This window comes from Perca flavescens, chromosome 14, assembly GCF_004354835.1.
Source record: "Perca flavescens isolate YP-PL-M2 chromosome 14, PFLA_1.0, whole genome shotgun sequence".
Taxonomy (NCBI): Eukaryota; Metazoa; Chordata; class Actinopteri; order Perciformes; family Percidae; genus Perca; species Perca flavescens.
Window position 1 is genome coordinate 23217818 of NC_041344.1, and position 14081 is coordinate 23231898.

The 14081-nt window shown below is 38.4% G+C and overlaps 1 protein-coding gene across 1 annotated transcript in view; it reads right to left on the reverse strand.

Moving 5' to 3' along the window:
• Positions 1–7428: 7428 nt before the first annotated feature.
• Positions 7429–14081, reverse strand: part of csmd2 (CUB and Sushi multiple domains 2) — a 282360-nt gene continuing 275707 nt past the window's right edge. The window contains exons 70-72 of the mRNA XM_028597331.1: positions 10363–10495; positions 9842–10019; positions 7429–9272 (exon numbers count right to left, since the gene is read on the reverse strand). Coding sequence (XP_028453132.1) covers positions 9860–10019; positions 10363–10495 — 293 coding nt within the window. The 3' untranslated portion in view covers positions 7429–9272; positions 9842–9859. The remainder of the gene's footprint in view (positions 9273–9841; positions 10020–10362; positions 10496–14081) is intronic.

Below are 14081 nucleotides of genomic sequence, written 5' to 3' on the forward strand. Positions count from 1 at the left end.
CGGGACTGCGGCTGTTAGGTTAGGTGAAGCCGGATGATCTTGCTTTGTAGTACAAAGCTCAGTGAAGGATATTAGAAGCACTTTTCCGGTGATGGCTGAGCGTTACTGCGCATCCTCCATCTGAGTTCGAAGACGTAAATGCGACGTGAGCAACCTGTCTGAAAGTTGTAAGTCTTCTGGTAGCTGTGCCAAGAGAAATCTCAAGCATTCCCAATCTTGGAGATGGAGAGTGTAGGTATATGTAAGGAGATAACATAGGCTATTATTTAATTATTGCTAACTAAAATGCTAGTTAACATTAGTAATTAAACTTAAACAGCTATTGTGAGTCGAAACTGCCTGCGAGCTTCTCCTGTACTGTACGGTAATTCCTCTACCTATTTTTACAAAAACGTCTGCTTCGGAGCCATAATGTGAGATACAAGGTAATGGAGCCTTTTATACATTGTCGTGTTTCTTTAGAAATAAACAATGGACAAATAGAGTCTTTAAATGCTTCAGATGTAAAGTTATTTGCTGTCAAAGTGGCACCAAAATGAAGGCAGTCAATGGAATGCTAACGGGAGGTGATGGCTGGTTAGCATCAAAATGCCACCACAGGAGGTACACTTTGCGGAGGCTTGCTTACCCCCTTGCTCCAAACTCGTGTTGCTGTCATGTTGCGATTTTTGTTGGGTCAGACCCATCTGCTAGCATGGGGGCCAAGACTGAGATCTACATGGAAAAGTATGCACCAAACAAGCCACTGACCCTCCCCTATTTTCCTCCAGTGGTCCATTCCATAAATACCGAAAGGTCCCTCATGTTTTATGAGACAATATCAATCTTTGTATAAAAGATAAGATAAGGGCATTTTCTCCGCAGTCTATTAGTACTTCTACTTCAAAAAGCTGCAAGACATTTTCCACTGCCATTACCAACTTTGCTGCAGTGAAAATTAGATCTAAGTGCAGTTCTGGAGGCGTGCTTTTATGTCCGTACTGGTACTGTCACAATATCCAATACATTAAATGATGAAATGCAGAGAAGCCTAAACTGTTTTATGACTATATACTGAGATCAACAATCCATTATTTATTAACAGCTGGGGCTTTGAAAACCTAATTTTCCGTCCCCTGCTGTGTTCAGAAGCTCAAACATTGACAACAACACTGCCAATTAGAGCTCGGCCTCCTTACATATTGTCAAGCTACAAGCAAAAGTAAAACTACAATTATGTAGTTTGCTTATAAATTACCTTTTTACTAATGTTTTCGTTTAATGTTTTTTCTAATAGTATAAGCTTACGCCTTGGTTTCGTTACAGTCACTGTGTGAACATGCACTAACATGCAATAATTTAAGAATACCAAGATGAATAATTATGTTATGGGGTTACTGACAAAACTAATACAAGCTTGCTAACATAAGACCCATTTAGAGTAAAACAGGTACAGTAATAGCTCTATTTTACAGCAGACATTTTGACTTGTCATAGCACCACACAGTAGCATGGTTAATGCTATGGGCTATAAGCATGATAGCTCTGCTCTATTTAAGTGTCCCAGTATGCCACGTCAGTGTGACAGTGATTCAGCAAGCACAATACCAAGACCCTGAAACTTAAGCAGCTAAATTCAGCCATCATCAAATCTATCATTTACACTTTGACATGTCAAAATGGCTTCAGTGATAAAGGCCAATGTGATTGTCAAAACATCTGACCTGACACTTGACGCTCGTTTTAATAACAGTGTTGACTGGGAAGTTTTTTTATTAAATTTGACAAAATTAAGTATTATGTACCACACATTTAGTTAAATATGTAACTAGGCTGCATGGAAAAGTAATTTCTGGAAGTTTTAATGCAGCTTGTGATGCTACAGTGACTTCCTTTTCAGTGTATTTATTTTTTACAAAATTTAGTTTTAATGGAGCAACCCGATTTTGTAAATCACTAGTTTGAAACAAGCTAGTTGTTAGGTACTTAGAAAGGACATGACACACAAACTTACTAATGGATTTACTAGTGCAACCCAATTGTTTTGAAATTGTGTCACTGTAAATCATTTCAACATACTGAATGTGACATTCGTCTCTCTGTCTTACTTGTGCCAGAAAAATGTCAACGGGGCAAATCTTAAATCCAAGAGTGGGGGTGGGACGTCACTATAAGTCTGCAGGTAAACAGTCAATATGCAGAGAGGACATCTGATGTGGTCCTCAAACACATACAAATATATACACACACAAAGGACACAATGCTTATATACCCTATGGAGAAATCTTAAACTCTGACATAACAAGTGGAAGCAGATTTCTTGGCCTCTATATGAGGAGCTGCACCAAGAACACTGGTTACAATGCCATTGCTTATTACCCCTAGAGGCTAATTGGGCATGATTAGCTAATGGATTCTGGGCTTGAGGCAATAAAAGCATAAACTCAATAAATACTCTGATGGAAAATAGGTTTTATGTTTTATTCCAAAACCTTCAAAATAAGTTTCAAGTTCAAGAAAGTAGAATAAGCTTAGACACAATGCAAAGCATCATATACAGACAGATAAAATACATTTTATATATTGCAGACAAGCCATGGTGGGTCTTACATATGTACAGTATGTATGTAAACTTTTATGTACAATCTTTTTTACATATACAAAAAGCCTTGTTTCTATTTTTCTTTGTATATATTTATATATATATATATATTTATATATAGAGATTTTTCGTATACTCCCCACTAGCATTTGTACTACAATAATGAAAAAGAAAAACATTTACATATATGTCAATCCATTTTTTCTTTTTATATTACAAATGTATTTCCATAAAAATATATCTCTGTACAAAAAAAGGTTTTTTTATTCGTTAACATATTCTCTTTTCCCAGAGACACTTTCCCTTTGTAGTTACACACAGCCTGCTCGAGTCCATTCCTTTACAGGTAACCCTTTTGGTGTACAGCAAGACAATGATGCTGAATCTTAGCTTTTTAATGTTTTGTTGTTGGTTTGTTTTGTTGCGTTCAAGGGCCGTGTTGATCTTGCTTAGGCGCTATGGGCTGTCATGAGTTGTAGTCTCATTTAGAGTTGAGTTGAGAGATCTACTGGGCTGCCATGAAATAATGTTAGCGAAAACTAAAACTAAAACATGGGACCATGTAATAACTTTGTTGCCATGACAAAAATGCAGTATTGTCAAGTCTCTTGTTATACAAGCAGCTCTCTGTAAATATTTTTGCTATATTATAATTATATTATAATTTATATCTAGATAAATTGGACATTGTTTTTATCCCAAGGATGACACATCGTAGCAACACAGATTTTCTTTCCATTACTGCACACAAACAGAGGAGCAGCTGTGCTATTACAGATATTAAACACAGTATTGATAGATAAAGTCTGATGCACCCAGTGAAATGAAATACATTCAATAGTTTTTCAGTAATAACTCCAGTGATCTGATCCCAAATCATGGAACTACCAGTCCACTCGTCTCCATTTATAGAATAAATTTCATCTAAGCTCCGAAACTTTTCAAAATGCATCTTGTTACCCTCTTCTCCATGATTGAGTCCACTAGGCACACTGAAATGGGCTGACTAGTGAAGGCAAATTGCATGGAATGGGCTTGAAAACACAGCAGGAATTGTGGCTTTGTCATAGCTGTCAATACACGGTGACAATGGAAGATGGGAGATTACAGATGATGGTGATGCGGTGATGCAGAATATGTCACATAGCACGACAGATGGATTGCTTGTTTTTTTCAACTCGTACAAGGTGGCCTGCGCTAAAAAAGTGAGAGCACTAGCTGCAGAAAAGAAATGGGAAGCTGACTGTGAGAAAATTCAGGGAACTCACCATAGCTGCAGTGTGTTTTATTATAGACGAGATGGTGAGCAGGAGAGAACTCAGAGCTGTGTCTGGCTGATAACAAAAATGAACCTTGGATGATTAGAGGTTCTGTCTTAAAATATGCAAAGAGAACCAGGAAGTGGCCGGCCGCTATCAAGAAAGAAGTCTCCTCAAACTCTTATAGCACGGCTCTATCCAGAACTCACAGATCTTCATTTTTATATAACTGCACTTTCTTTGAGAACTTTCTTGACTAACCCAGATGGTTTAAAAAGAAAGCATTTATATACTGTAAATGTAGCGCCCATTAAGTGAAAACTCCCAATTCTGCAAAACTACCAGCATGGATTTTTGAAAATGCCTTGTTCCCCGTTTAAAACCTTTCTAACTAGCGGAACTAAATGAAGCAACATCGAGAACTGATTGAAACAATGTATCTTAATTATGCTTAAATCTTATTTGTTTGAATTTGAATAACTTTCTTTGGTTGAAAAGGTGAACTGCCAAAAACACACACAACACAAACACTAACATCTAAGACGTTAATCCTTGCGCACCAAAATACAGTACTAATGAGCTTGTTGCTCTTTTAGGAAAAGCAAAAAGTGGGCAAAAATCAACGGTTTATCTAGCATGATCCTAACGAGCTCAGTTTTTCGCTGTAAGATCAAAAACACAGGTGCAATGCTCCCAGTTTCTTCAGTAGGTGTGTGTGTGTGTGTGTGTGTGTAAGGGGGGGGGTTATACAGGCAGAGATGATAACAATGACTTGACCAAAGAACAGAAAAAAGAGCTCTAATTTCAAACATCTGACATAATCCCCCCCAATCTTAGTAAAGAAATAATGTTTGGAACTCCTGAACACAAAGGTAAAGCCACTCAAGGTGGTTCATAACATCATGGGGTTGTACCAAGGCACTATAATGAGCGTAAAGTGCTTATTGGAGACTGGAGGAGGTAAAAAACACCAAAAAACAAACACTGAAAGGGTATGAGCCTGGCTCTTTTAAACCATTTCTGAACTGAGCTGACTGACTGAGCCCTTGTAGGTAAAACAATCATAGTTGTGTAAGCTTATGCTTCTGTACTGTTTGTCCAAATCTACAGTCTAAATCTAGTTAAATAGAATCCGTTCTATCAGGGGAGTGGGGGCATCATGTCCTATTGCACCAGCTAATCACATTTCTTTGTTTAATATTCAACGCAGCTTAATACAGTGTTGGGTAAAGTGTGCTAAACATTGCCATGGGAGGAATAAATGGAAGACTACTTGAAAGGGGACTGAAGAGAAAATAACTGGAATGATTTGAAGCTGTTGACTCTGCTGAAATATTTGGAGCAATTTCAGAGTAAAAACAAATGAAATGCACAATGCAACACCCACAAAAATATATGAGAACTGAGTAACAATGCCTTCGAGATAATGCAAGTGCAACTGCTCCTTTCCCTTTGAAATCTCCAGGGTAATTCAATCGTTTCCTTTTCCATCAATTCACGACCAGAGCAGGCAAGGGGCAATATTCTATCTGTACTGTTGAGATAAGCGAGAGCTTTAAAAGTAATAAAATTGTGAAAGCAATTACCAACCCACAGCGAAACTAATTGAAGGAACAATACAGTGATTGGTTTCAAAGGCCTGGACTTCTGAGGGAAATTATGTACTGTAGGTGACTTTAATGATTTCATTAAAAAAAACTGTTGGTTTGGAGGTTGATTTTGACTGTGAAAGCCACTTTGTTGCATTTATATATAATGTATACGCTAATGAAACAAAAAAATGTTTCACTAAACTAACACTAAAAAGACGAAAAGATGTTAAATCAAAGAACTATAGATGTTTTACTTTTTTTGAGTCAAACATATAATTGAAAGTCCGTCCTGTCAGCGATAATGGTAAGGTGAATTCAGGATTCAATATGGGTTCGACAATGAAGCAAGGCTAAATTAAAGCAAATTGCATGTAATGGCTCAATTTGCTGCAGTGAAATTGGAGCACTATTCACCCTACTCAGCATCCACAGCATACACAGGTATGGGGATAGTAAGTGGTCAATAGCTGGTGGCAGTGTGTTTGAAATCCAGTAGGTTTTCTTCCTCCGACTCCACCGGTCATAAACATTTTACACACATACATGCACATTATAAGGGTCACAAAAACATTAATGTTGTAAATGTTTCTCACCAGGCATGTCATTCACCAGCCAAGGTAAAGCCCTGCTGTTATAGCTAATGACAGTTCCCTCCTGTGTACTTTCTAAACAATTTTTTCTGGATATCACTCCCCAGTTGCCACAGATTTGAGGTGTTAGCATTAGAAGCATAAACACTTGTTTTCCTTATCATATTTATCATTTCCAAGTTAATGCATGGGACTAATCAGTATGCCAGCAACTCCCCCGCTGTCACAACTCTGAGGAGGCCTTCTGCAACATTTCCATGACGAGCGAAGACAAAACAGAGAGACTCTCCTGTTTTTCAAAAAGGATGGAACTGTCAGAAGTTAACTTGGAGGAAAAGACCTGAATGTAATCCAGGGGGAACTCATCACTGACTCATCCATTCTTCAGACTCAAGCGCCTTCAGTTGTACATTTTGAGGGAGTTCAAACATGACCACACTTTGATCTTTGTTTTCCAAAGGGCAAGTTTAGGGACCTTGTACTGCATCTTGATCTCAGAGAAAATACAGTACGTGCCACCTACAAGCTGTAGAAACTAGAGATGCACCGATTTCAACTTTCTAAGCCGATTCCGATTTTTCATTGAGTTTGAACTGCCGATACCGATTTTAGCCGATTCTGATTTCATATTTTCTAACCACGTTCCACCACACACAAATATTTATTTTCTATATTCTTTTTAATACAACATTTTTTGAATCGATAATGGATCACTATAAAACAGAACTATATAAATGACTCCTGGTGTGGGACATTCACACACATCTAAAGCGCAATGTTAGAACCATTTCCTTCTTCTCACATCCAATATCACATATATATAATATATATATATATATATATATATATATATATATATATATATATATATATATATATATATATATATATATATAAAACAAATAAAAAATTAAATAAATATAGTCTTGCAGTATAAAGATATTTCTCAAAACACACACGCAGGCCTGTTTGAACGTCAACAGTAACGTTACCTGAAAACATAAACGTCATACAGATGATTTAACGTCACCGCTCATTTTACACACAGTTTAACAACAAACTAAACGCGGGAAGATTACTACGTTTTTAATGTTGGTTTGGAGCGGTATGCATCCCCACTAACCTGGAAAGCATTTTAAACAGTAACGTTAATACAGCGTGTCGGAGGAATACAGCGTCTCTCTTTTTCTTTTTTGCAGCGGGGGCGGCAGAGGGACTGCAGCGTTCGCTAACGTTAGCTTCTTGTCTCATCTGGGGTCTGATAAACAGTAAATTCATCAAAGTCAGTGTGTCCAATACTATTTTCCGATAAACTGTAGCTGTCAATTTTCACGGGACCCACGTGAGTGCGGTTTTCATGTTCCAGTTGTTCAGCGTCAGAGGGGAGAGAGACAGCGGCTGACCGTTCGCCTGAGATCAGTAGAGCAGACGGCTCTGCAGAGCCGTAATTACGACTTTATGACATTTCATAAACAGCTGACTGAGCGGCGGTGCGCTCATGTTGCGCGATGTTAATCATGCGGTGCCCAAGTGCATTTGACCGGCATAAAATCGGCATATGTCAGACTGACCGGCAGGTCGCCGGTGATGGCCGGTCACGTGAAAATCGGCCAATTCCGGTCAATCGGTGCATCTCTAGTAGAAACGTGACCTGGGATTAAAAATAAAGAATTTCACATCAGACTTGTGAGTCTTGCAAAGAAAATGCGCTGCGTGTTGTTCTGTAACATGCTTGGTGCTACAGTACAGCTTTGTTGCCTTGGGACAGCTTTGTCCCAAGGCATTTATATATCCATGGAAACAAACTGTATCGCAGATAACATCCCTACTTTGACCCAGCCAACGTCTTTATCTCCTCAAGTGCCTCAGAGCAACAGAGGCAGGAAAATCGTAACCGATGCTTATGTGAAGCAAATTTGAGATGATTGCCTCTTAACATTTTGATTTAGGTGGATCAGCTAGAAAGGTGGATTTGTCTATCCACACCTTCTTTTCAGTCTCTCCCAGACACAAACATGTAAAGTGATTGCAAATGGATCACTACAAACAAAGAGAAAACAGGGGAAAGATGAAACTAAAGACTGACACTGCCTTTAGTTTTATTTGTTTCAGTGGGTCTATACAGTCTTTATTTGTATTTTTATGGGTTGCTGTTTGTTTTATTGGTGACCAGAGCACCCAGGTATAGTGATAATCCTTAACCCAATCCTCAGAATTTACTTACTATAAAATAAAATAAACGTGGAGACATTTGTCTTGGTTTGTTTGGTAGATTCTTTGGGGACAAAACAGACAAGAGATTTTTTGGGTAGATTGCAGTTGCCACCAAAAATGTGTGCAGAAACACATACACATGTGCACACACACACACACACACACACACACACACACACACACACACACACACACACACACACACACACACACATATACACATAAATTCTCTCTACACCCTCACTAAGTGCTTTTTTCAGCAGCCCTAGCTACCTTTTAACCCCTGCTCTGGACACAGCTGCCTCAGCAAGAAGAATTTTATCCCTGCTTCAAAAAAGAAAAGAGGACTGAGTTAAGCTCAAAAAGTAGCAATGGAATATGTCTCCAACATGGCCTTCAAAACTTACTGAATTTTTTATTTATCCTCTGCCAGAGATGTAGGGCCTTTCAACAGCCTCAGGAGCAGACGGTTGGGGGAAAAACAGGTTTCCCAATTACTCATCACAGAAAGCAAGCAGCGTATAAAAAGAGAACGAAAAAAAAGCAAATGAAAGCAGAGAGAAGAGGGAATCGAAACAGTCCAGACTGTCTGTCTTTGACAGGCCAACACTGTCCGCCATACAGTTAACTTGCACAGAGATCTGTTAGCTACAGGTCAATTTCTAGACTTAAAGTTGACCATGAAATTCCCTTTGGGTTTAGGCGGAGGGTGGTGAGGAAAGTCATCACAGCTTAGCTTCCAGCATTACTGCCGGCTGCAGTTTCAGGTGGAAGCTTTTCCTCAAAATATGGAAAATGATCAAGAAACCATGAAGTTACAAAAAGCATTTTGTTGTGGGCATTTGTTACAGTCGTTGTCTTCAAATGGTTTCTTTTTTTTTCTCGTCTCCTGCGGGTAAGAGCCTTTGCCACTGGAGATGTTTCTTGAATGTATTTCAGCAGATAAAATAATCTTTGTCTTGCCCTTTGCTACAGGAACTATGGATATCCTCTGTCGGCAGGCGGGCGAAGATGTGGTGCACTTCTTCTCCCCTAACTGACTCCAGGATGAATGAATGGATGTAATAGGTGAAGGGTGTGTGGGGAAAATGACAAGACAAGAGATGGTAGGAGAAGAAAATATAGACAGAAAAGCAAGATGGTTAACGGGAAATAGACAGAAAAAAGGTGATAAATAACCGAAAGAATGGAGTTAGGGAAATCACAGAGAAGAGAGAAGATAAAAGCATTAATGCAATATTCTCATCAGTGTGAAAATAAACAAATATATATTCTATCTCTTTCCATAAAGTATAAATAAACCAAACAAAATTAATTAATATGAGAGATCCAGATCAAAGGAAATGCAGCAGAAAAAAAAAGAAAAATACAATTTTCTATTATCAGAAAATTCTAGCGGGACGGTGTAAAAGGTTTGGTTTGCAACTGGATTCTGAGAATCTATGTCTTGTTGCTTCAGCAGTTTCGATGCCTTGGATGTGTGATTAGCTAAAGCTCGCCACAAGGTGATAACTTCATCTACTTTCACAGAAATGTGGATCCAAGGATGCCTAAGTCCTTACTTTTTCATAAAGCCACATTACCTGGTGGTGCCATGATTCTTACCTCTGGAGGAAGCAGTTGCTATACAGCTGTGCACACTGTGCTGACTGTGAACTCTGTCTCATTGGCCATGATGTCAGTGGGCTGGATGTTGCGGTCATACATGGGGTTCTCGAACGTAGCTCGTCCGTTAGTGTTCTCATGGCCCACGTAACCATTGAAGGGGACTTTGGGTCTTCTTCTGAAATTAAATGAATCAATATAACAAACAATGAGATCAGTTCATATTAGGGGTAGACACAGTATATCAAGTATACAGCTAAGCTATGCATCATAATATGGATTAGGGCTACAACTAACATTATTATTAACAATTATTTTCATTATTGATTAATCTATTGATTCTTTTTTTTTTATTAATTAGTGAATTGTTAAGACTATAAAATATTGGCGTGTAGTAAAAACAACTCAAGTTTTGAATATCTATTTTTGTCTGACCAACAGTAGAAAACGATATGAAACTGCATATATATCCATATTCTGCTAATCATTCATCGAGTATTGCAAAATAGTGTTAACCTTACCTGTGTTTGTAGAGGTACAGAGCAAAGCCTGCAATGATCATGGCTATAAAAGGCACTAGGATGGCTGCCGCCACTGAACTGCTGTTGGACGCAAAGTTGTAGCCTGTGTTTTCTCGGCCGGGATCTAAACTCTCTGGAGGAGAAAAAAAAAGATAGGATGACGAGCCCTTGCTTAAGCATTACTTCAGTACAATACCACTTCAGCAGTAGACATTATAATTATAGCCCACAAATAACAATTAAAAGAAACAAAAAGGGAAATTATCCTCCTCATCTTCTGCCAAGAACTTGTGATAAACGTTTAAGGCAAATAAACAGAAACTCCAGGCTCCACTTTACAATAATAGACTGAGTAGACAAGTGACTTAAAAAAAAAGAAAGAAAAAAGTTTATTACTATGCTTTATTTTCATTTTTTCCCCCTGGGAACATTAAATTACATTATCCTAACAATTACTCTTAATTACTGACATCAAAGGCTGATAGCTATTAAGTCACTTCAGATTCATTCTCTAATTTATGGAGGTGTGTACGTGTGTCTGCAACAGCGGAGTAGTGACAGCACACCTGTTTGCCACAGAATGCCAAAAAAGCTCCAATAAAGGACGAGTGACAAACAAGAAAGAATTCAATTAGTGGGTTCTGTGGTGTTTGCCAATCAACCCCCTGCTGCATGAGCACACAAACAGATGCACAAACACACCCATGCAAGCAAACTACACTACCACTGAGTTAAAACAAAACAGGAAAATCTTGACAAACTCAGTAGGATTATTTCCAAGACGTCCAACCCACCCCCCATCCGCTTTCTTCATACACACGTAAACACACATACACCTGAATGCCCTGGCACCAGCCCCAGACCTCTGTATTAATAAAGACATGTTTGCTCTATCAGTGTGCTGTGGGGGGGGGGGGCTCTGCACCTGCTGTTCAAACACGTCTCTCATTACAGCGGATTTTCACATCCACTTTCAATATATTCACATAACTTTCACTGTGAATACACACACTTAATCTGTGTTAACACTAAGGCTCTAACAGTACGTGTATTCGGCCCAAACCGTTCGGTACAGGACATTTAGTTCAGGTACATGTATGCAACTTTCTCGGTCCAATAAGCCCTATGACCCAAACAATTACTGTCAAAATAGTCTATTTATGTCTACTACTCACACGCACGGAACAGAAACTCTGCCGCGCGAGTTCTAACTGCAAAGTTTTCACAATGCACCAGTTTTCAGAGAGCAGATCGGAGCCTTAGGATGGAGTAGGGTTGCAAAATTTTCAAAGTTAGAAACTTTCCACAGGAATTAACAGGAATTAACGTGAATAAATGGGAATTAATGGGAATAAACTGAATATTTTTAATATTGCTTGTTATAATACTGTTAGTCTATAACAGGGAACTTAAAAAAGTTGAAAAAAACAAACATCTTGCAGCATAATCTTGGTTAAAACCACCTGATTTAATGCACCTTCAGTTGAACGTCCTCTCTATATTCATCAATGACATGCACACATGCAGTAATCAGAATAGACTACTACATACTGGCCAACATTTAGTTTTTAATACATAACCCATTGCTATTAATGTGTGTTAACTGTATAGCCCACTTGTTCTTGATAGGCTGGAAACAATAGATAGTGCTGATGGTTTGCTTAGCATGCATATAACCATAGTAAATCAAAGGCAGCATGCTAGCTACCTTCATATGTTAAGCTAAAGGTCAATGGTTTGGGTTACTACTTAGCCTACTGCAGGGCTATTGAGGCCACACCCACTGCACAGATCATTTCTAGAATCCAACATTCTACAGCTGATTGAAGCTGATTGAAGACAGTACTGCATTTGAGTCCAAGGACTACATCCCATCCAAATTCCCATAATTTCCATTAATTCCCATGAAAGTTTCCAAAGTGGAATGTTTCCAAAATTCCCCAGCTAAACTTTCCATGGAAAGCAATATTAAAAATATCCAGTTTATTCCCATTAATTCCCATTTATTCCCATGCAAGTTTCCAAATTGGAATGTTTCCCCAGCTAAACTTTCCATGGAAAGTTTCCGGAAATTTACCGCCCTTTTGCATCCCTATGATGGAGCAATTACACTTACATTATAGACATTTGGGATGTTTCTTTTTTTTCTTGTTGACAACATGCCAGTATTTGAGTGCCTTAACCCCCTGGAATCCGTTTTTCCCACCAGTTTCATCTTAAACACATGAATTGCCTCATGCCTCATTGTTTTCTGTTTAATAATTCTAATGAAAAAACAAATTATTGTTTAAGAAGTGTCTGAAATAAATGAAATACACATGTACACATTCCACAGGAACAACACAAACCCAACCCCCATATTTGCATCTCTATTCACATCCCCATTACTTTCAGTAATGCGGGAAGATCTAAGTCTCACAGGACAATGCTATGAAATACTAAATACTGAGCAAGTTTAGGCATAATGTATTTGAAGACAAGCTTTGCATTTTGGAAGATGGCTAGGAAGACAGAAAGACGTCATGGAACAACACTGAAAGCACGAGACCTCATATCTTGGACGACACTGAACGGTGATGTCTGCACTCCACACACAGACACGCAGACACACACAGACATGCAGACACACACACACACACGCAGACACACACACACACACACACACACACACACACACACACACACACACACACACACACACACACACACACACACACACACACACACACACACACTAGTAACTAACATTAGCTTGATACTGTCAGTGCAATAAAACCTTTGCGGTTAAAAAGCCTGTTCAACAGGCTTAAACATGTAGAAAAGCAATATTTCTATCTTCTCTCTCTGCAGTGAGCTCTGAGCTATGAATAATAAGAGGGACAGTAATAGAGGAGACCAGGGCTTGGTTGGCACACTTTTCACTCTGCCGTATTTCTCTGGAATAATTTATTTTAGAATATTTTAACCAGCTGCAAGTGAAAGGTTTGCTATAGGTTCAAATTATTTTTTTCTAAAGTAGAATCATTAAATACATTACTTAGATATTAGTGCTGAATACAAAAAAAGTCATGTGACTTTGAAAATACTATTTGTTCAAACTGACAACAATATGAGAGCATGCCAAAATCATCACAGTGTCTTAAATTAACCTCAGACTCCAGGGGTTAACTATTACAGTAAGATTTATGGCCATGAGCAACTTTTAAGTGTTGACATTTTTCAAAAAACTTAAAAGAATGTACCAAACTGTGATCTAAAACCAAGGTACATACCAAACTCAGTTTCATCCCTAGTTAACACCAATTCCATATCTGATCTATTTTTGCACCACCTAAACTTCTGCTCTTCAGTCTGTCTTGCAGCCAATATGGGTTTTGCTTCAAAAGCTGCTGTATTCCTGTAAAGTCTGTGCCCCTCACCAGCATTTGCAAAAAGAAAACAGCAAAAGCAGCAGCACAAGCATTATCTGCTTAGCTGTTTTCAATGAATTATATAACATCTATGTCACCTACGAAGTATTGGATAAGAAATGTAAATGTAGAGGATTTTATTTCATGTATAGCATCCCAACCTGAACAAAATGTACCACAGGGACTGAGAGGCTATGTGAAGTTTTTAATTAACCACCACCGATGGCTGATGAAGGGTTTTGTACTGGGAGAACACATAAGTACATCTAATGCATATCAGATTACTCTGCAATCTTGTGTGTCCACTCA